At 32.2% G+C, this 24,491-nt stretch overlaps 1 protein-coding gene and 5 non-coding genes across 7 annotated transcripts in view; all 6 read right to left on the bottom strand.

Moving 5' to 3' along the window:
• Window positions 1–8,958: 8,958 nt before the first annotated feature.
• LOC143063597 (large ribosomal subunit protein eL8-like) overlaps window positions 8,959–24,491 on the bottom strand; it is a 31,562-nt gene continuing 16,029 nt past the window's right edge. For both annotated transcript variants that reach the window (XM_076235816.1, XM_076235815.1), the window contains exons 5-7: window positions 23,016–23,146; window positions 17,111–17,180; window positions 8,959–9,107 (exon numbers count right to left, since the gene is read on the bottom strand). In XM_076235816.1, the coding sequence (XP_076091931.1) occupies window positions 9,003–9,107; window positions 17,111–17,180; window positions 23,016–23,146 (306 nt within the window). In that variant the 3' untranslated portion in view covers window positions 8,959–9,002. The remainder of the gene's footprint in view (window positions 9,108–17,110; window positions 17,181–23,015; window positions 23,147–24,491) is intronic.
• Window positions 17,289–17,367, bottom strand: LOC143065532 (small nucleolar RNA SNORD36). The gene has a single exon (XR_012975496.1). It is a non-coding gene; the product is annotated as a small nucleolar RNA SNORD36 (small nucleolar RNA).
• On the bottom strand, window positions 21,387–21,465 carry LOC143065529 (small nucleolar RNA SNORD36). The gene has a single exon (XR_012975494.1). It is a non-coding gene; the product is annotated as a small nucleolar RNA SNORD36 (small nucleolar RNA).
• On the bottom strand, window positions 21,995–22,073 carry LOC143065530 (small nucleolar RNA SNORD36). Its single transcript, XR_012975495.1, has one exon. It is a non-coding gene; the product is annotated as a small nucleolar RNA SNORD36 (small nucleolar RNA).
• Window positions 22,506–22,584, bottom strand: LOC143065534 (small nucleolar RNA SNORD36). The gene has a single exon (XR_012975498.1). It is a non-coding gene; the product is annotated as a small nucleolar RNA SNORD36 (small nucleolar RNA).
• On the bottom strand, window positions 23,283–23,359 carry LOC143065535 (small nucleolar RNA SNORD24). The gene has a single exon (XR_012975499.1). It is a non-coding gene; the product is annotated as a small nucleolar RNA SNORD24 (small nucleolar RNA).

Consider the following 24,491-nt stretch of genomic DNA (forward strand, 5'->3'; position numbering starts at 1 on the left):
TAAGTACATTTTTAGATTCAGCATATCAAAGAACCTAACTGATTCATTTTTTGTCAAAATCAAACTAAGTTTAATTTTGGACCCTTTGGACCTTAATGTAGACCAATTTGAAAACGGGACCAAAAGCTAAGAATCTACATACACAGTCATGACAGTTAGATTCAGCATATCAAAGAACCCCAATTATTCAATTTGGATGAAATCAAACAAAGTTTAATTTTGGACCCTTTGGGCCCCCTATTCTGTTGGGACCAAAACTCCCAAAATCAATACCAACCTTCCTTTTATGGTCATAAACCTTGTGTTTAAATTTCATAGATTTCTATTTACTTATACTAACGTTATGATGCGAAAACCAAGAAAAAAGCTTATTTGGGTCCCTTTTTGGCCCCTAATTCCTAAACTGTTGGGACCTAAACTCCCAAAATCAATACCAACCTTCCTTTTGTAGTCATTAACATTGTGTTTAAATTTCATTGATTTCTATTTACTTAAACTAAAGTTATTGTGCGAAAACCAAGAATAATGCTTATTTGGGCCCTTTTTTGGCCCCTAATTCCTAAACTGTTGAAACCAAAACTCCCAAAATCAATCCCAACCGTTCTTTTGTGGTCATAAACCTTGTGTCAAAATTTCATAGATTTCTATTAACTTAAACTAAAGTTATAGTGCGAAAACCAAGAAAATGCTTATTTGGGCCCTTTTTGGCCCCTAATTCCTAAAATGTTGGGACCAAAACTCCCAAAATCAAAACCAACCTTCCTTTTGTGGTCATAAACCTTGTGTTAAAATTTCATAGATTTCCATTCACTTTTACTAAAGTAAGAGTGCAAAAACTAAAAGTATTCGGACGACGACGACGACGAGGCAGACGACGACGCCAACGTGATAGCAAGATACGACGAAAAATTTTTCAAATTTTGCGGTTGTATAAAAATTGAACCCAATTTTTTTAATCACATCCCCCTTTCCCTTATTCCAAAACTAATCTCAATTAAAATTTCTAATGGAGTTTGCAACAATAACTACTCATTCAAATACATCATAAAATATTAAGATGTAAAAAAAACTGCTTGTTATCACTGAATGGTAAAGATTATTTTAATTTATCAGTTGGTAGTAAAAAGTGAATATACATTGTATATTGTATATAACAAAGATTTAAGTTGATTCTGGACAAAGAAAGATAACTCCAATTAAAAAAAAATCTTGCTATTGCACAATATTTTGCAATTAGATATTTCTTGCTTACTATTCTGGACAAAGAAAGATAACTCGAATTAAAAAAAAAATTTGCTATTTCACAATATTGTGCAATTAGATATTTCTTGCCATTGCGCAATACTGTGCAATTGAAAAGACTTGCTATTGCACAATACTTAATATAATAATTTTAGATCCTGATTTGGACCAACTTGAAAACTGGGCCCATAATAAAAAATGTAAGTACATTTTTGGATTCAGCATATCAAAGAACCCCAAGATTTCAATTTTTGTTAAAATCAGACTAAGTTTAATTTTGGACCCTTTGGACTTTAGTGTAGACCAATTTGAAAACAGGACCAAAAGTGAAGAATCTACATACACAGTTAGATTTGGTATATCAAAGAACCCCATTTATTCAATTTTTGATGAAATCAAACAAAGTTTAATTTTGGACCCCGATTTGGACCAACTTGAAAACTGGGCCAATAATCAAGAATCTAAGTACATTTTTAGATTCAGCATATCAAAGAACCTAACTGATTCATTTTTTGTCAAAATCAAACTAAGTTTAATTTTGGACCCTTTGGACCTTAATGTAAACCAATTTGAAAACGGGACCAAAAGTTAAGAATCTACATACACAGTCATGACAGTTAGATTCGGCATATCAAAGAACCCCAATTATTCAATTTTGATGAAATCAAACAAAGTTTAATTTTGGACCCTTTGGGCCCCTTATTCTGTTGGAACCAACACTCCCAAAATTAATACCAACCTTCCTTTTATGGTCATAAACCTTGTGTTTAAATTTCATAGATTTCTATTTACTTATACTAACGTTATGGTGCGAAAACCAAGAAAAATGCTTATTTGGGTCCCTTTTTGGCCCCTAATTCCTAAACTGTTGGGACCTAAACTCCCAAAATCAATACCAACCTTCCTTTTGTAGTCATTAACATTGTGTTTAAATTTCATTGATTTCTATTTACTTAAACTAAAGTTATTGTGCGAAAACCAAGAATAATGCTGATTTGGGCCCTTTTTTGGCCCCTAATTGCTAAACTGTTGAAACCAAAACTCCCAAAATCAATCCCAACCGTTCTTTTGTGGTCATAAACCTTGTGTCAAAATTTCATAGATTTCTATTAACTTAAACTTAAGTTATAGTGCGAAAACCAAGAAAATGCTTATTTGGGCCCTTTTTGGCCCCTAATTCCTAAAATGTTGGGACCAAAACTCCCACCTTCCTTTTGTGGTCATAAACCTTGTGTTAAAATTTCATAGATTTCCATTCACTTTTACTAAAGTTAGAGTGCGAAAACTAAAAGTATTCGGACGACGACGACGACGCCAACATGATAGCAATATACGACGAAAAAATTTTCAAATTTTGCGGTCGTATAAAAACTTCATCAGCAACATTTTATATTGGCAAATTTCCAATGAAGTTATTTACATAAAGTTATTGGCAAATAAAAATAGAAAATGACATCATAGTCATGTCTGGCAAATGTCCAACATACATTATCTAAAAACATTTTAGATAAGATAAGGTAAAAAAGCTTCATCAGCAACATTTTATATTGGCAAATTTCCAATGAAGTTAATACATAAAGTTATTGGCAAATAAAATAGAAAATGACATCATAGTCATGTCTGGCAAATTTCCCACATATATTATCAACTACTATTCTATACAAAGAAAGACAACTCCAATTGAAAATTAATTGCTATTGCACAATATTGTGCAATTAGATATTTCTTGCTATTGTGCAATACTGTGCAATTGAAAATTTCTTGCTATTGCACAATACTTGATATGGAATCCTGATTTGGACCAACTTGAAAACTGGGCCCATAATCAAAAATCAAAGTACATTTTAGATAAAGCATATCAAATAAGCCAAAGAATTTAATTTTTGTTAAAATCAAACTTAGTTTAATTTTGGACCCTTTGGACCTTAATGAAGACCAATTTGAAAACTGGACCAAAAATTAAGAATCTACATACACAGTTAGATTTGGCATATCAAAGAACCCATTTATTCAATTTTTGATGAAATCAAACAAAGTTTATTTTGGACCCCCATTTGGACCAACTTGAAAACTAGGCCAATAATAAAAAATCTAATTACATTTTTAAATTCAGCATATCAAAGAACCCCAAGGATTCAACTTTTGTTAAAATCAAACTAAGTTTAATTTTGGACCCTTTGGACCTTAATGTAGACCAATTTGAAAACGGGACCAAAAATTAAGAATCTACATACATAGTTAGATTCGGCATATCAAAGAACCCCAAATATTCAATTTTTGATGAAATCACACAAAGTTCAATTTTGGACCCTTTGGGCCCCTTATTCCTAAACTGTTAGGACCTCAACTCCAAAAATCAATCCCAACCTTCCTTTTGTGGTCATAAACCTTGTGTTAAAATTTCATTGATTTCTATCTACTTATACTAAAGTAATTGTGCGAAAACCAAGAATAATGCTTATTTGGGCCCTTTTTTGGCCCTTAATTCCTAAACTGTTGAAACCAAAACTCCCAAAATCAATCTCAACCTTCCTTTTGTGGTCATAAACCTTGTGTCAAAATTTCATAGATTTCTATTCACTTAAACTAAAGTTTTAGTGCGAAAACCAAGAAAATGCTTATTTGGGCCCTTATTCCTAAAATGTTGGGACCAAAATTCCCAAAATCAATCCCAACTTTCCTTTTGTGGTCATAAACCTTGTGTTAAAATTTCATTGATTTCTATTCACTTTTACTAAAGTTAGAGTGCGAAAACTAAAAGTATTCGGACGACGACGACGACGCCAACGTGATAGCAATATACGACCAAAAAATTAAAATTTTTGCGGTCGTATAACAACTGAACCATGAAAATGAGTTCAAGGTCACGACATCTGCCCGCTAGACAGGTACACCTTACAATCATTCCATACAACAAATATAGTAGACCTATTGCATATAGTATGAAAACAAGAGTGCACACGCTGAAATGTCTCGCCTTCTATATTAATCATTGATATTATGTTGATAGTCCTAAGTATAAAGCTTTATTACAACTGTCTCATTAACTTAATATTAACCAAAATAACTAAACAAAGACCAATGAACCATGAAAATGAGGTCAAGGTCAGATGAACCATGCCAGGCAGACATGTACAGCTAACAATGCTTCTATACAACATATATAGTTGACCTATTACTTATAGTTTAAGAAAAATTGACCAAAACACAAAAAATTAACACTGTGCAATGAACCGTGAAAATGAGGTCATGGTCAAAAGAAACCTGCCCTACTGACATAAAGATCATAAAATATTTCCATACACCAAATATAGTTGACCTATGGCATATAGTATTAGATAAATAGACCAAAACTCAAAAACTTAACTTTGACCACTGAACCATGAAAATGAGGTCAAGGTCACATTACATCTGCCCGCTAGACATGTACACCTTACAATCATTCCATACAACAAATATAGTAGACCTATTGCATATAGTATGAAAAAAACAGACCAAAACACAAAAATTTAACTATAACCACTGAACCATGAAAATGAGGTCAAGGTCACATGACATCTGCCTGCTAGACATGTACACCTTACAATCATTCCATACAACAAATACAGTAGACCTATTGCATATAGTATGAAAAAAAACGACCAAAACACAAAAATTTAACTATAACCACTTAACCATGAAAATGAGGTCAAGGTCAGATGACACCTGCCAGTTGGACATGTACACCTTACAGTCCTTCCATACACCGAATATACAAGCCCTATTGCTTATAGTATCTGAGATACGGACTTGACCACCAAAACTTAACCTTGTTTACTGATCCATGAAATGAGGTCGAGGTCAAGTGAAAACTGTCTGACAGACATGAGGACCTTGCAAGGTACGCACATATCAAATATAGTTATCCTATTACTTATAATAAGAGAGAATTCAACATTACAAAAAATCAACTTTTTTTTCAAGTGGTCACTGAACCATGAAAATGAGGTCAAGGACATTGGACATGTGACTGACGGAAACTTCGTAACATGAGGCATCTATATACAAAGTATGAAGCATCCAGGTCTTCCACCTTCTAAAATATAAAGCTTTTAAGAAGTCAGCTAACACCGCCGCCGGATCACTATCCCTATGTCGAGCTTTCTGCAACAAAAGTTGCAGGCTCGACAAAAACAGACCAAAACACAACCAGGTGCTCCGCAGGGCGCAGCTTTATACGACCGCAGAGGTCGAACCCTGAACAGTTGGGGCAAGTATGGACAAAACATTCAAGCATGATACAGCTCTGAATTTGGATTGTGATCAAATTTTTGACATTACATGGGTTTTTTTTACACAAAACAAATGCCAAGATTTTACAAATCAATTAAAGATTTCTTCTTCAAACTTTTTAAATCTAAAATTAAATAGTTGACACAGCATAGGTTTCTGACACAGAATGAATGTGGTCTAATGAACTTAAAAGGTTTTTTTTGCCTTTGAGCAAATCACTATGCTGTTGAATATTAATCCTCTCAAAAAAATGTTTGAAGAAATTTTCTTTTTATTTATGAAATCTGAAATGAGAAAAATTTAACCCCCCCCCCTTTTTTTTCACATCCCCGTTTCCCTTTTTCAAAACTGATATCAATTCAAATTTCTAATGGAGTTTGCAACAATAACTACTCATTTAAATACATCATAAAATATTAAGATGTAAAAAAACTGCTTGTTATCACTGAATGGTAAAGATTATTTAAATTTATCAGTTGGTAGTAAAAAGTGTATATACATTGTATATTGTATATAACAAAGATTTAAGTTGATTCTGGACAAAGAAAGATAACTCCAATTAAAAAAAATTCTTGCTATTGCACAAATAGGATATTTCTGGCTTACTATTCTGGACAAAGAAAGATAACTCTAATTAAAAAAAAATTTGCTATTTCACAATATTGTGCAATTAGATATTTCTTGCCATTGCACAATACTGTGCAATTGAAAAGACTTGCTATTGCACAATACTTAATATAATAATTTTAGATCCTGATTTGGACCAACTTGAAAACTGGGCCCATAATCAAAAATCTAAGTACATGTTTAGATTCAGCATATCAAAGAGGCCCAAGAATTCAATTTTTGTTAAAATCAAACTTAGTTTAATTTTGGACCCTTTGGACTTTAATGTAGAATTTGAAATTTGAAAACAGGACCAAAAATGAAGAATCTACATACACAGTTAGATTTGGCATATCAAAGAACCCCAATTATTCAATTTTTGATGAAATCAAACAAAGTTTAATTTTGGACCCTTTGGACCTTAATGTAGACCAATTTGAAAACTGGACCAAAAAAACTTCAATAATCAAGAATCTAAGTACATTTTTAGATTCAACATATCAAAGAACCCAACCGATTCATTTTTTGTCAAAATCAAACTAAGTTTAATTTTGGACCCTTTGGACCTTAATGTAGACCAATTTGAAAACGGGACCAAAAGTTGAGAATCTACATATACAGTTAGATTCGGCATATCAAAGAACCCCAATTATTCAATTTTGATGAAATCAAACAAAGTTTAATTTTGGACCCTTTGGGCCCCTTTTTCCTAAACTGTTGGGACCAAAACTCCCAAAATCAATACCAACCTTCCTTTTATGGTCATAAGCCTTGTGTTTAAATTTCATAGATTTGTATTTACTTATACTAACATTATAGTGCGAAAACCAAGAAAAATGCTTATTTGGGTCCCTTTTTGGCCCCTAATTCCTAATCTGTTGGGTCCTAAACTCCCAAAATAAATACCAACCTTCCTTTTGTGGTCATAAACATTGTGTTTAAATTTCATAGATTTCCATTTACTTAACCTAAGGTTATTGTGCAAAAACCAAGAAAAATGCTTATTTGGGCCCTTTATTGGCCCCTTATTCCTAAACTATTGAAACCAAAACTCCCAAAATCAATCCCAATCTTTCTTTTGTGGTCATAAACCTTGTGTCAAAATTTCATAGATTTCTATTAACTTAAACTAAAGTTATGGTGCGAAAACCAAGAAAATGCTTATTTGGGCCCTTTTTGGCCCCTTATTCCTAAAATGTTGGGACCAAAACTCCCAAAATCAATACCAACCTTCCTTTTATGGTCATAAACCTTGTGTTAAAATTTCATAGATTTCTATTCACTTTTACTAAAGTTAGAGTGCGAAAACTAAAAGTATTCGGACGACGACGACGACGACGACGCAGACGCCAACGTGATAGCAATATACGACGAAAATTTTTTCAAAATTTGCGGTCGTATAAAAATTTAACTATTACCACTGAACCATGAAAATGAGGTCAAGGTCACATGACATCTGCCTGCTAGACATGTACACCATACAATCATTCCATACAACAAATATAGTAGACCTATTACATATAGTATGAAAAAAAGAGACCAAAACACAAAAATTTAACTATAACCACTGAACCATGAAAATGAGGTCAAGGTCAGATGACACCTGCCAGTTGGACATGTACACCTTACAGTCCTTCCATACACCGAATATACTAGCCCTATTGCTTATAGTATCTGAGATATGGACTTGACCACCAAAACTTAACCTTGTTCACTGATCCATGAAATGAGGTCGAGGTCAAGTGAAAACTGTCTGACAGACATGAGGACCTTGCAAGGTATGCACATATAAAATATAGTTATCCTATTACTTATAATAAGAGAGAATTCAACATTACAAAAAATCTGAACTTTTTTTTCAAGTAGTCACTGAACCATGAAAATGAGGTCAAGGACATTTGACATGTGACTGACGGAAACTTCGTAACATGAGGCATCTATATACAAAGTATGAAGCATCCAGGTCTTCCACCTTCTAAAATATAAAGCTTTTAAGAAGTTAGCTAACGCTGCCGCCACCAGATCAATATTCCTATGTCGAGCTTTCTGCAACAAAAGTTGAAGGCTCGACAAAAATGCTTGATTTTGCCTCCTTTTTAGCCCTTAATTCCTAACTGTAACCCCAAAACAAATCCAAACCTCCAATTGTGGTACAATTTCAGAGCAATTGAATTATTAATACACAAGTTATTATCCTGAAAGTAGAAAACTGATTTTTGGCCCCTTTTTTCAAAACAGTTGGGACCATCATCCCCCAAATCAATCCCAACTTTCCTTTTGTGGTATTGAACCTTATTAAATTTCATACAGATCCATTCACTTGAACTAAAGTTATTGTCAGGAAACCAAATGCTTCTTCAGACGACTACGAAATCATACCATTATATGATCCCAAAAATTATTTTGCAGCCGCATCAAAATCGTTTAAAATGTCTAATCAATTGCATAGGGTTCATCGCAGGTCACTTTCATTTTGTTCTTGATTAAAATATGATCTGGTCAACAATTTCAGATTAAAGACTTTGACTTTCTATTTTTTGTTACAAATAGTGCACATGAAAACATTCCCTCGGAAGGAACGGACGTCGTGGTACTACTATAACAAATAGTATCTTGAGGATAAACATATTTATGTTGTTTTATTTAGTATTACAAAGAGAAGAGAACTATCTCAAGATGTATAACAGGCAAATGAGTGTCTTGAGTACAAAACTGTACTAGAGAACTTGTCCTTCCAAGTGAGTATCCAAGTACTTGGTGCCATCCTTAATATTTTTACTATAGCAATACTTTAAACTGTAATATAAATACAAAATGTATAATAAACAAAGAACAACATTCTCTTCTTCAGCCATAATTTATTGATAATGTCTATGGATCTTTCAACCCATCTTCTGTGCCAGTTCTTTAGCTCTGATCTTCTCCTGCTTTGTAATACGAGCCTGTGACTTGTTTCCCATAACACCACCACCCCAGTGTTTTCGGATCTGAAAAATACAATTAATACATATTTCATATTTACTCACATATATATACAGGTTAATAACACTAAATTTGTTATTCTAAATATTTTTTTAGCTTTAGAGACAAGTTTTACAATAAAAAGCATGTTACTTCATGATTATGAATTTTTTTATATTGATACACGTCTTTTTAAATGTTTTATTGTACTTTCTTTTCCCAGTCCAAGATGAAGGTAAAAGAAACTTATTCAGTATCAAAAAAACATGTACATGAGAACAAAAGAAAGGTTATTAATTTTATGCATTGAGTGTTCAGAACATTGATTAGACAGATATTTCAATGTAGACCACTACTCAGACACATCCAAGGAATGGTAAAATCATGGTTACATCATTTTCTGTTACAAGTATCCATCATTGTAATAGTCTAAGTCCAGTCTTTTATTTATTTATTTTTAAACACCCTCAAAATCAAAATTAAATTCATTCTTGATTTATTCAGGGCCTTAACCAGATGTTTCTGATAAAGTGAATGGAGGTGGAAAAGCCAAGCTGCAGATGTTTTAGGATAAAAATAAGTTTTTTTTAACTTAGTTATACACAGGAAAGTTTTATTGCCTTTGTATTATAATTCTACAGTATTTGTAAATGTAAAATAAAAAGTAATAATTCTAATTTAGTGTTCTCTTATTTCAATTAGACCCATAATGGTGCAAATTGAAATTAAGCACTTTTGTAAAAAAAAAATTTAAAAATACTTGGCAATAAAGAAAATTGACCTGGTGGAAACTGTCTGATAATTATATTATCAGAATTTTTTTCTTCAATATAGACCACTACTCAGACACATCCAAGGAATAGTAAAATCATCGTTACATCATTTCTTGTTATAAGTATCCATCATTGAAAAAGTAGTCTAATTAAGTCGTCTTGTGTATTTCTTTTAAAATAATACACCCTCAAAACTAAAATTTATTCAGAAATTTTATTTGAATAATCTTCTACAGTATCTATAAATGAAATAAAAGTAGTAACTCTATAAATTAAGTTGTTCTTTTACTTTAATAAATGTTGATTTTCAAAAATAAATGATGAACTTGCTGTACATATGTACACTGGGACTAAACATTATATGTTCAATATTACACCACAAAATTGGCCAAAATGCACACAATCTGACGTTGTAAATTGAAATATAATAATTAGTAATAAGTTAGTCTAAAAGACGTTGTTTTGACAAATAAAAAAATTGACTAAGCTAACCTTATGAAATTATTTAAATGCGGATTAATTACCGATATTTCCAGAAAATATATTTTCAGTAAGGAAGACTACTCAGACACATCCAAGGAATAGTAAAATCATGGTTACATCATTTCCTGTAATAAGTATCCATCATTGTAGTCTGTCGATTAGTCCAGGCTAAAAAAATATGTGCATCTATCATCCTACCCTGGCCAAAAACAAGATGTGGTATGAATGCCAATGAGAAAACTTATCTGTCACCACAAGTCACTTAACAAAGAACAAAGACCAACTAGCCCATTCAAAACCTGACTGAAAACTTCCCATGGCATATTCCAATGGTTTACTAGATCTGAAATTATGATGTCCAATGTTGATGTCAAACCCAGGTAAAATGAAGTGGAATTCAGACCAAACTTGACCTAGACATTGTTTCTGTTAGATCCTTTCCTAACAATTTTTCATATTCTACCATCAGTTTATACTTATCAGACACAGCCAAGGAAGTATGAAATCATGTTTGATCATTTTCCATTATCCATTATGCATCATATAAGCGTAAACAATCAACAGAATCATATTAAATTACAAAAGTAAAAATAACTATTTCCTTGGTTTCTTACAATGAACAATAGAATGGTTATTACAACTACTAATTCTAGAGCCAATATCTGTTAAACCATTATAATTGTTCAGATCATAGATTATAGCCCTAAATATGATATACTATGATTTTCATGTAAAAATTACTGCAACCAGTCAAACTATTACTGGTCATGCCGGTCACTTAACAAAGACCAACTAGCCCATTTAAAACCTGACTGAAAACTTCCCATGAAATATTCGAATGGTTTACTAGATCTGAAATGAAAATGTCAAACCAAGGGAAAATAAAGAGAAATTCTGACCAGACTTGACCTAGACATTTTTTCTGTTATAACCTGGAAGAAGTTAACTTTCATTGCTATATCCTTATTATATGGTCACCCTTTTTTTTAAGTTTATTGTACAGTTTCCTATCATTTTTTCCCATTCTATCATTAGTTTACACTTATCAGACACAGCCAAGGAAGTATCAAATCATGTTTGATCATTTTCCAATATCCATTATGCATCATATAAGCGTAAATAATCAATATAATCATATTAAATTACAAAAGTAATGTAAACTTGACATTTATAATCAGAAATCTGGTAGTTATTAAGAAAAAATAAATAGGAAATGTGTCTGGGTCCAAGGGACACTAATGATGCCCCTGTTTGCATAAAACGTTATAAAGGAACATAACTGAAGGACAGTAAAAGTGTTGCTAACAGAATTCATACTAGATCTGAGTTTTGTGGCAATAAGGCCAGACTTTTTATTTTATCTGTTTGACGAGAAAATTTGTAAAAAATTAGGGTCGAGGGGGCGAAAAAAAAAAAATAAATAAAAGTGCAAAATTGGTCCAGTCGACACTAAAAATAAAACCATTATAAGTGACTTTTTTTTTCTTTTTTTTTTTTTTTTTAGAATTTATCAAAATACAAGAACAATGAAATGAGAACAGACCAGTATATTAACCCAGAGAAATCTAAATACATATAGTTTATATATGTCTCTGGTTAACCGTTCTATTAATATAAACATAAAAACTATGTTTTGATTCTGTATTTCCACTAATATAGATCCATGGCACCACTCAAATATATCAACCTCGCTGCATATACACTATATATATATATATACCAGTCACCCAGTCAGGAACCTCTTAGTGTATGCAGAGACATATATATACACATGTGTATATATGTCTCTGGTGTAATAGTCCCAAAGTTAAGCAACTTTAACCTATAAATTGAAACAATGCTTATACATGGAAATATATACATTAATCAAGAAGATCTAACCAAAAGTATGTTAATCCGTGTGGAATGCGTAATTTTCCCTTTTGGGATCAATTTTTGTCTGTCAGCAGTGCCATTCATGCGTCTGTAGTCATTATCGCAAGAATCCATATTTCGGTCATAGTGGGTCCGTTTCCAATGAAATCCCTATTCCGATCCGTAGTTCTACAAATTTAAATGTCGGACGAAGAAAAATTGACAAAAATAAACGATGTTTGATACGCTATTTGGAAAGGAATATGACGTTTCTAATGCAATACATGGATGACAAGTTTACTTTAGGCCAACTAAAATTAATTAGTAGATTTTCATCCAAATTTTCGAAAAACATGGGGCGGGTGGGAGGATTTTATTTTTTAAATTTTATTTCATATGAAACCCTTGTCACAAGTTCTTCATACCGCGGGGTATATGCTAGTGGAAAACAAGCTTGTATAATGTATATACATGTTGTATAAGGAATCTGACACTATTTTTTAAACTCTTAAAAAAAATCCATGATTGGCAACCACTGTTATACATGTAATTGCCGCTTTAGAAACCTATTTATAGTATACATCAAAGGGAAGAGAAATGCTCTCTTCAGTTGGACTAGACCTACACCAAATTTATTTTGCTTTTTAAGCAATGGTTTGTAGTCCACATAAAATCAATAAAATGTATTGGTACAATTGTATGCAACACAAGTATTTATGCAACACAAGTATTATGAGTACAAAATAAAATGTAAACTCAGTGTGGAAAGTAATTATGTGATGTAAAACATGAACTTAACCAAAAAGTAGTTTTTTAATGACCAAATTGAGGGTATTTGGACAGTTACAGAGGGTGTTTGCTGTTTGTCAACAAAAACAACAGACATGGGTAAATATAAGGGAATTGAAATGCGTGTTTGTCGACTTTTTTTTCTCAATATACGGTCATAAATCAAACAAATTCGTGCTTGTGTCAATTTCTTTAATCCAGTCATGTTTTTTGTACCAATTTGTTCTACGATTCTTGCGCTTTGGATATCAATTACAGTCCAAATTTCCTGACACAAAGTCATCGTATAAATAAAGAAAAAACACGGTTTTCGATTCACTTGTGACTACCGCAATTTGCGTTAAATGACAAGGCGTTTTACTTGTTACTCGAATATTTCATGCCCTTCTCGTTATCAATCTCTATTCTCGGGAGATGTTGTCATAATAGAGCAGCAGAATATGTCGTCTCAATCATATCGTTATTAGATTACGCGGAGAAATACAAAAACGAAACAGGAAGTGTTGAAAGAAACGAAATTATCGATGGTTCCCGGTAACGGACATGATAAAATCCGGAAATCGTATTTTTGTTAAATAAAAAAAATCGGGGCGGGACAATTTCAGAGGGGCGGGCGGGGATGAAAATCTAGCAATTAATCTTAATTGGCCTTAGGCTAATTTCATCAAGTTCTGATGAAGTAATAACTTGTTTTGCCGAAAGTTAGAATGATTTGATGTACGCTCTCGTGTAACAAGTATGAAAAGCATGCCACCAGCTTAAAAATCTTTTAGAAGAAAATATATCGTTTATGCCTTGAATTTCTTTACTTTTAAATGAAAATTGCTGTTTCATTGACTTGGTAAAAATTAAATATTACCGATAACGAAATTGACTGAAAGCAAGTATCGTGAACAACACATTTTATTTTTTTCTGAGGATTTCGTAACAGTCGGCGGGAAAAATGATAATAAAAGTAAGAAGCACTACTTTTATTTTTATTCTAAAATCGGGAAAGGTGGAGTCGGCGGATCTCGTTAAACAGATAATAAAACAAGAGGCTCTCAAGAGCCTGAATCGCTCACCTTAATTCTTTTGGTTAAATCTCTCATCAATGATTATTTCGGCTTTTCAATTTATTTAAATGTTTTTTGGATCGTCCTATTTTCTTCAAAAGCCAAAAAAAATAATCATTTTCTCCTATGTTCTATTTTAGCCATATGAGCTATGTTTCTTGACATACAAGGAAATAAAATATAAAATTTATACTAAATACTCTGAAACTCATTTAGCCTAAGTTTGGCTGAAATTGATACAGCAGTTTCAAAGGAGAAGATTTTATAAAGTAAGTCAACATGATGAACAAATTGTGAAAAAAGTCTTTAAAGGGCAATAACTCCTTAAGGGGTCAATTGACAATTTTGGTCAAATTGACTTAATTGAAGATCTTACTTTGCTGAACATTATTGCTGTTTACAGTTTATTTCTATCTATAATTATATTCAAGATAATAAACAAAAACAGCAAAATTTCCTTAAAATTATCAATTCAGGGGCAGCAACCCAACAACAGGTTGTCTGATTCATCTGAAAATTTCAGGGCAGATAGAAATTGACCTGATAAACAATATTGCCCGTCAGATTTGCTCTAAATGCTTTGGGTTTTGAGTTATAAGCCAAAAACTGCATTTGACCCCTATGTTCTATTTTTAGCAATGGCGACCATGTTTGTTGATAGATCATAACTTCGGATACAATTTACAAACTAGATACCCTAAGGAACATTCAGTTAAAGTTTGGAAGTATTTGGCCCAGTAGTTTCAGAGGAGAAGATTTTTGTAAAAGATTACTAAGATTTACGAAAAATGGTTAAAAATTGACTATAAAGGGCAATAACTCCTAAAGGGGTCAACTGACCATTTCCGTCATGTTGACTTATTTGTAAATCTTACTTTGCTGAACATTATTCCTGTTTACAGTTTATCTCTATCTATAATAATATTCAAGATAATAACCAAAAACAGCAAAATTTCCTTAAAATTACCAATTCAGGGGCAGCAACCCAACAACAGGTTGTCTGATTCATCTGAAAATTTCAGGGCAGATAGATCTTGACCTGATAAACAATATTACCCCCATGTCAGATTTGCTCTAAATGCTTTGGTTTTTGAGTTATAAGCCAAAAACTGCATTTGACCCCTATGTTCTATTTTTAGCAATGGCGACCATGTTTGTTGATAGATCATAACTTCGGATACAATTTACAAACTAGATACACTAAGGAACATTCAGTTAAAGTTTGGAAATATTTGGCCCAGTAGTTTCAGAGGAGAAGATTTTTGTAAAAGATTACTAAGATTTACGAAAAATGGTTAAAAATTGACTATAAAGGGCAATAACTCCTAAAGGGGTCAACTGACCATTTCCGTCATGTTGACTTATTTGTAAATCTTACTTTGCTGAACATTATTTCTGTTTACAGTTTATCTCTATCTATAATAATATTCAAGATAATAACCAAAAACAGCAAAATTTCCTTAAAATTACCAATTCAGGGGCAGCAACCTAACAACGGGTTTTCTGATTCATCTGAAAATTCCAAGGCAGATAGATCTAGACCTGATAAACAATATTACCCTGTCAGATTTGCCCTAAATGCTTTGGTTATTGAGTTATAAGCCAAAAACTGCATTTGACCCCTATGTTCTATTTTTAGCAATGGCAACCATGTTTGTTGATAGATCAAAATTTCGGATACAATTTATAAATTAGATACCCTAAGGAACATTCAGTTAAAGTTTGAAAGTATTTGGCCCAGTAGTTTCAGAGGAGAAGATTCTTGAAATAGTTTACGACGACAGACGACGGACGCCAAGTGATGGCATAAGCTCACTTGTCCCTTCGGGACAGGTGAGCTAAAAAGTCTGGCCTAAGCATTGGGTATAAATTTCATAACATTTGGTTGAGACAAACTTATATATATTTCCATACATAAAGAGGCACAACTCTAGAACAATAAAAGTGATGAAGTGAAGCCACTTTTATTCAAACCAGATCAGTGTTTTGTGGTAATAAGCCAGTCTTCATGCTTACCCTACAGTTTAAATTACATTTTAGTATAACTTAATATTAACATTTTTGTGCAAGAGCTGCAATGCCTTCATCTATAATAAAACCAAATCAAAATCAGGGTCGTCAGAAAATGAGTGAGGAGTATTGCTCAGGCCATTTATCTCACTGGTTAAACATTGCCAACCCTGATTTAAACAAGTCTGACTTGACACATCGATCAGTTTACACTTCTCAGACACAGCCAAGGAAGTATAAATCATGTTTTATCATATTCCATTAAAACTTTATTCATCACAAGAGTGAAAATATCATTTAAATCAATTACATCTATCCTATCTTTTTAAAGGACATTGGAATGGTCATAACAAATTCTTTAAACATTATATGCTATACATGAGTTTAACAAAGAGTCATTTTTTTCAAAAACATTAGGCCATAAAAAAAGAATAGGTTTGTTTGCCCAAATCCTACCTACCCAGAAAAAAGCTGCCTACTCAAATTCTTTTATTGTCCTGATTTGAAGAAGTTTTTTTTTTAATCAGATAGACATGAAGACTAATAAACACCCGATACTTCAATTTCTTTTTTTGAGAAAAAAAAAAGGCCTACCTACCTACCCACTGTCTCAACCATTGGGTAGGGTTTGGGCAAACCAAAATATTTTTTATTGTGGCCTGATTTTATGTTGCTCTGAAGTGTATGCTAGGTCTAAACATCTGTTGCTTACTTTACTTATGGTGTCCCAATTTTTTTAATTTCTATAATTTTGTAAGTTGCATTTGAATGGAGATAACTTTTTTATACATTGGTATTGACAATTCTGTCACAAATTACCATTTACATAGCTTCAAACACGGTACTAAGTTGTCTCAATTTGCAACAGGACAACAAACTTTAACTTAGGCAAAGCTTAACATACAAAATCCTTTGGTATAAAAAACTGTCCAAGATTCTCTAGGCAATTCACCCCTGGTCTTTTATCCAATCAAATTCACCCCTCGTCTTTTATCCAATCAAACGTGCATATTTCAGGAAAATCCAAGTGAAGACATTTGAACATTCAAATAACTATTTTCTTACCTCTTCAGCTCTGTCATTGAAGTTAGTCTTTACAGCTTCTACACATTTATTCAATTGTGATTTGTCCTCTCTGTAAAATATTTTACAATTGTTTTAAACTACTTCTACAATCTCATAGAGATGAATAGTTTAATGCATTTTTTAATCTGTCAGTCTTTAACAATTAATGAAATTAATGCTAGCTCAGTTTTAAAAAGCTCGGATTTTAATCTTCATGACTTTTGTCAGGTGAAGAAATTCTTGCATCATCACTGCTAACAACAATTCATTAAGCATGTTAAAGACAGACCAAAATTACTAAAAGTTGAGTTTGTCCAAACTGTACCTCAACAAATACAATCAACAATTGATGGGTATGAATTTTTAATCTTAGTTTAAAATAGTCTTGTTTTCTTAGTTCTTTAATTTTATTGGTCAATTAAAGTAAAACCTAAAAGTTGGTCAGAGTCTGGCCTTTAACCCAGATCAAAGCGAAACATTCCTCATGTTTTTAAAAAGTCTTATTTAAATGATTTTATTAATGTCCAAACATGTAAAACATTTTACAATTGTTTAAAAAAAACTAGAGGCTCTAAAGAGCCTGTGTCGCTCACCTTGGTATATGTGAATATTAAACAAAGGAAGCAGATGGATTCATGACAACATTGTGTTTAGGTGATGGTGATGTGTTTGTACATCTTACTTTACTGAACATTCTTGCTCCTTACAATTATCTCTATCTATAATGATCTTGGCCCAGTAGTTTCAGTGGAAAATGTTAGTAAAAATTTACAAATTTTATGAAAATTGTTAATCAAAGAGCTGATAGCTCTGAAGTGGAAGAAGGTGAATAAAAGGTAACTTGAATTACCATAAAAGCCGCCCCACTTACCCAGGCTGCTTTGTTCCATTATCTTTAAAATGTATTTTTTTTTCTTCAAACAAGAAAAGGTCATAAGTACATGGATTTCCCATCCGTACAATCATTTTCTATGTTCAGTTGACTATGAAAATTAGGTAAAATCTTTAATTTGGCAGTAATTAAGAAGATCATATCAAGAGGAACACATGTGTACTAAGTTTCAAGTTGATTGGATTTCAACTTCATCAAAAACTACCTCGACCATAAACTTTATAACCAGAAGCAGGACGGACGGACAGACTAGAAAACATAATGCCCATAAATGGAGCATTAAAATAGCAAGACTTGTTACATACCTGCCAACTTTTGAAAGTTCCCATATGGGTTTTTACTGCACAACAACAATTTTAAAGGTTACAATTTTTAGCGACGTATTTTGCAAGATCTGGATTGTCTAGAAAAAGTGTCATATTTGTATGATGAACTTACATGCCTTTTCCTTAAGTCTGGTTGCATGATTCTAGTTATATATTAAATCGGAAGAAAAAAAATACATGAAGCTAGCAGACAAGGGTTTATTTTCCGAATTAAGAATATTAGATGCTTGTTGAAATTTCCAATTTTGAATTATGCAGATGGACCTTTAACAGGTTGGGAACAACACTCCAAATGAGGGTAACCTAACTGGAAGATCATCACAACCCACTGTAAAAAATGAGCACAAAAAAAGTCATTTATATTCATATTATTTGATGAAACTTTTCCCCAAGAACTATGCATCTATTAAGTACTGAATGGTCAAAACATCATGTTTTTTTATTGACATAAATTTTGTCGTAAATGTAACCAAATGATGTAGAAATTGTGTTTTTTCTTCAAATTTCCATCAAATTGTAATGTTTATAGTTCCCTTATTGCCTCTCTATAAAATAATAAGAAGAATCTGTTTCTTGTTTTGTTTTGTTTTGTTTTTGAAAAATGATTGTTCACTGCTTGCAAATGAATCATTATATTTATATATCTTATCTGTATATATTTTTGTTCATGTCTCCATCTCCTTATCATTTGTAAATGTATAGACAAATAAGAAAGAAATAAGCTCCACATGTATATTTGCAACATCGTAAATTAATTAAAAAAATAGCATACACTAACACTAGTACTGCATGGATTTTAAGCATTATGAAAGTCATATTTGTAGAAAGCTTATTAAAAAAGACTTAAAAACAGTGTAAAATGTCTTGCTATTTCTTAGCTTACACAATAAAATCTAATATGTACTAACATTTACAAATTTAAATTTCAAGATTTTACTAGGAATTAATCTAACTACTAGACCTTTTATTAGTCTAGTTGCACATATTGTATGTTGTGTCAACAAATTTATGATATAAACTTCAATTTAATCCTTGAAAGGAGGTCTAGATTGCTAAAATAATTTATAAATTTTAATTTTTTTATTTGTCCAAAATCATTTAAATTCATTTAATCAACATCCTTTTATGATTATTTGATTAAAATATTAATCATTTATAGTCTTTTTACAATTTACATTTTTAAAAGCAAAATAAGTGAAAACAGGATAAAACAAAGGGAAGTAACAAAAAAGTATTTCAATATTCCCAATACACATCGTTTTGATAACGCAACGGCAGTTAGCCGGAGGTAAACATCGTTGATTACCAGTATGTTTGACACCCAAGCTGTCAAGTGAAGCCATATAATTATACATCTTCTTTGATGTTCAGGTAAAATTGAACACAGGTGTCAATTACACCCGTACATAGTAAGAAATGATCAAATATGGCGTCTGAAAAATTTCATACACGGGAGTTTTTTCTCCTTAACGGAAGGTTCACATGTATGTTACGAAGGGCATCTAATTCACATGACAAAGGAAAACCATGAATAAAGACAACACTTTATATATCCTTTTATTTATATAAAAACAAAATCTTCTTGTATGCAGGATTGCAAATTCGTAACTTCAAGGGCGAACTTCTAAACAGCGCGAGTTGTCCCGATACCAAATTCACGCATGCGTAATACAAATATCTACAGTTAAAACATCCTGTTACAAGTAAACAAATAACGTTCATGTGGATGAGATGAAATCTAATAATTTACATAAATAAAAGGGTCATATTTACGATAGTGATTGTTTTACAATCATAATTTACAAATTAAATGATTCAGATGCCTAATCATGTGTAAAAATCGGTGTCAGGAATCTAAGTTGTTTTGAAATTGTAATACACGAAATGAATGCGGCATACGGAGACTCAATGCAAATGGTCGGCCCCTTAAGTCTTCAGAAGACTTGACGTCTTCTTCCACTAAAAATTGACTATAAAGGACAATAACTCCTTAGGGGGTCAACTGACCATTTTTGTCATGTTTGACTTATCTTTAGGTCTTACTTTGCTGTACATTATTGCTGTTTACAGTTTATCTCTATCTATAATAATGTTCAAGATAATAACAAAAAACAGCAAAATTTTCTTAAAATTACCAATTATGGGGCAGCAACCCAACAACCGGTTGTCGGATCCATCTGAAAATTTCAGGGCAGATAGATCTTGACATGATAAACAATTTCACTCCGTCAGATTTGCTCTAAATGCTTTGATTTTTGAGTTATAAGCCAAAAACTGCATTTTACCCCCATGTCCTATATTTAGCCGTGGCAGCCATCTTGGTTGGATGGCCGGGTCACCGGACACATTTTTTAAACTACATACCCCAAAGATGATTGTGGCCAAGTTTGGATTAATTTAGCCCAGTAGTTTCAGAGGAGAAGATTTTTGTAAAAGATTACTAAGATTTACGAAAAATGGTTAAAAATTGACTATAAAGGGCAATAACTCCTTAAGGGGTCAACTGACCATTTCGGTCATGTTGACTTATTTGTAAATCTTACTTTGCTGAACATTATTGCTGTTTACAGTTTATCTCTATCTATAATAATATTCAAGATAATAACCAAAAACAGCAAAATTTCCATAAAATTACCAATTCAGGGGCAGCAACCCATCAACGGGTTGTCCTATTCATCTGAAAATTTCTGGGCAGATAGATCTTGACCTGATAAACAATTTTACCCCATGTCAGATTTGCTCTAAATGATTTGGTTTTTGAGTTATAAGCCAAAAACTGCATTTTACCCCTATGTTCTATTTTTAGCCATGGCGGCCATCTTGGTTGGCTGGCGGGGTCACGGGACACATTTTTTAAACTAGATACCCCAATGATGATTGTGGCCAAGTTTGATTAAATTTGGCTCAGTAGTTTCAGAGGAGAAGATTTTTGTAAAAGTTAACGACGACGGACGCAAAGTGATGGGAAAAGCTCACTTGGCCCTTCGGGCCAGGTGAGCTAAAAATTAAGAATCTTATGAATTCTATTATGCTTGACAAACTAAAGTTGCAACTATTGTTAGCTCAGTTTTAAAAAGCTCGGATTTTAATCTTCATGACTTTTGTCAGGTGAAGAAATTCTTGCATCATCATTGCTAACAATGAAAATTAACAAATCATTAAGGGCTTTAGGGGGGAGGCACTTTTTATTTGACCCCACCATGCATACATTTCAAGTTGGATATTTCATTTAAATGTTCAAGCAATCTTTCTTAAATAACAACCACCCATCAAATTATTCATAAAAGTGCCTTCCTCCCCCCTCCCCTACAATTAATTCTAGAAAAGCCAAAAGCATAGTAAACACAGACCAAAATTATTCATAAAAGTAAAAGTTTGTCCAAACCAAACATCAACAAACACAATCAACAATTGATGGATTCAAATTTTTGATCTTAGTTTAAAAGAGTGTTTCACTTCTTTATTATTAATTGGTCAATTGAAGTTAAACCTAAAAGTTGGTTAAGAGTCTGGCCTTTTTACCCAACGAAACATTCCTCACGTTTTTTAAAAAGTCTTTCATTTAATTCAATTAATTTCCAAACTAATTGTTTTCAAAATAAATTCAAAGAATTTTATTATGACATGTATGATGGACAAACTAAAAGACAAAAGTCGCAACAATTGTTAGCTCAGTTTTAAAAAGCTCGGATTTTAATCTTCATGACTTCTGTCAGGTGAAGAAATTCTTGCATCATCATTGCTAACAGTAAAATAAATAACTTCTCAAAAATGGAAATTCTTTTCACATGCTCTCTGACCAAATAAATTAAAACCATGCCATCAGAGAAAGGGTTGTGGAACTGCAAAGAACTCTTTGATCCCTGACAAGTTTTATTTGGGATTAAACTGTGGCACATTTCAAATTCAATGTTGTACTTAATTTTGATTGGTTTGATTTTAGTGTTTAACATCACATTCAGCAACTGTGGCTTTGTCATGATGACCTTATTGTCAGTGGGGGAATAGCACTATACCTCCCCTTTAAACACCATTACATTTCTTTATGAATGTACATGTAATGGTTCCTTGTACTTCTGCATGTTTTAGGTCTGTCACAAGCTTGTTTGTCATATTTTTCAGTGTTTCAAAACAACAAATTCATTTACCTCGACCTTATCTGCTCAGATATATAATGCTGGCTCAGTTTTAAAAAGCTCGATTTTTTATCTTCATTTTAAAAAGTGTCAGGTGAAGAAATTCTTACATCATTGCACGTAAGTGTTTTCATAAATTATTTTTGTTATCAAAACTTTAATTCATCAAATTCTATAAATGTGAAAAAAATAATAAAGGTTAAATATTGTCAGGTGTGTCAGTTCTCAAAATGTAGTGGTCATTAGGTTTTATAATATTTTGAAGGTACAAATGTATGTGGTATACAGACACTGAATTCAGAATTATACTTATAAGTTTTAATGATGTTAAAGGTCAAGTTTATTATACAGTATGATACCCATTGAATGTCATATAAACTGACAATCATAAAAAGCTTTTTGTTTTGTTTTTGACATACTTGTTGTATGTATCTTTCAAATGAAATGCATATCAAGGTGGGGTCATTTTATCACAAAAACCTCCGTCGTAGATATACCAATACATATAATTGTCACAGCTAACCATGGCTGATCTTAGATACAATACTCACGGGTTAACAGTTGTAATGGCTAAAGATGTACATGTTTTTCGGTGTACAACACGTCCAAGTCTTTGTTTTCCTTTAACGATACAATATGGAACACCCATCTTTCTGCAAAGAGCTGGTAAAAAGATCACAATCTGAAAACAGGAAAATCTTATAAAGTCAACCTTCCAATGCAAGACAAGGTTTTAAAAGAATTTGTTCATTATGAATATTGAATTCTTCAAAATTCAAGACTCTAGTGTTGTTTATTAAAACAATTACAAAAATTCTGAATTCAGAGATCTAGGTGGTAGAATTTTTATCCATCAATTTACATCAGATAGCAAATATTTTTCTCATCACAATTCAGAATTTAATATCAAGTTATAATTTCGATAGTTTTTTTTGTTGGAACACAATTTCTTTTTCCTTATCCAAGTTTTGGTGAATATCGAATTTTCACTTGCTTCAAGACAACCTACCGACGCACAGGCATATTTCAGATGTTAATTTTTTTTTGTTTATTAATAAGTACAAGTTTCCAGATCCATATACGATAAGCATGATAGACAAGGTAGCCTAGTGGACTTGTAATATTTGTTGAGAAATTTACCATTTATAATTATGATTGGCAGTAGGAATTAATTCGATTATTTCTTTCAATTCTCTGGCAAAACTGGAGTATAATCTAGATATTAAGACCTAAAAAAAAAATATTTAATAATGAACAAACCCAGCTTTTCATCAAAATTCTGAATTCAGAGATCTAGGTGGTAGATTTGTTATGCATCAATTTGCATCAGATAGCAAATATTGTCTTCATCATTATCACCAAATTTTGATTGAAAATCTCAGGTTTATGTACATGTTCATGGGGAGATCTAACTAGTATTTTAGAAGCCAATGATTATTATAGATTGTAACAACTATAAATTTATGAACAGTAAAATATACTAGATCAGTTGCTACTTTTGATTTCCCTGTATACAAGACTGAATTTATAATATATTGAATTCTAACTTGCATCAGGCCCCCAATAAACATTTGTGAGTGACAGGATAACACTGTAATAAAAAAATCTTCCCTCAAAATTTCACAAAAGCAAGAGCAAAACACAAATTTAAAACCGAAACCACAATTGCAATAACTTTTTACTATTAGAGCAAGAAATACCTTCAGATTATAAATTATTCAATACCCAAACAAAAATAACAACTCTGATGAAAATAGAAATTGGTTTTGAAATCATCATGGATTTTAACTTTTAAGGACAGTGTTCTCCCCAGGCCCTTAAAGGACTGCGGGCCCACGATGTATAATTTTCTACCGTGGTGGTATCATTCTTGCTGCGATGTATAATTTTTCACCGTGGTGCTAAAATTTTTCGATAAAAAAAATCATAAATCGGTAAACCTTTCCGTGGAGTATAAAAATTTCAGATGAAAATTGACCAGTTCAAACCGGTTCAATCCAGTTCTGACAACGAAGATTGTTTACACC

The sequence above is a fragment of the Mytilus galloprovincialis genome, chromosome 2 (genome assembly GCF_965363235.1).
Source record: "Mytilus galloprovincialis chromosome 2, xbMytGall1.hap1.1, whole genome shotgun sequence".
NCBI classification, from domain to species: domain Eukaryota; kingdom Metazoa; phylum Mollusca; class Bivalvia; order Mytilida; family Mytilidae; genus Mytilus; species Mytilus galloprovincialis.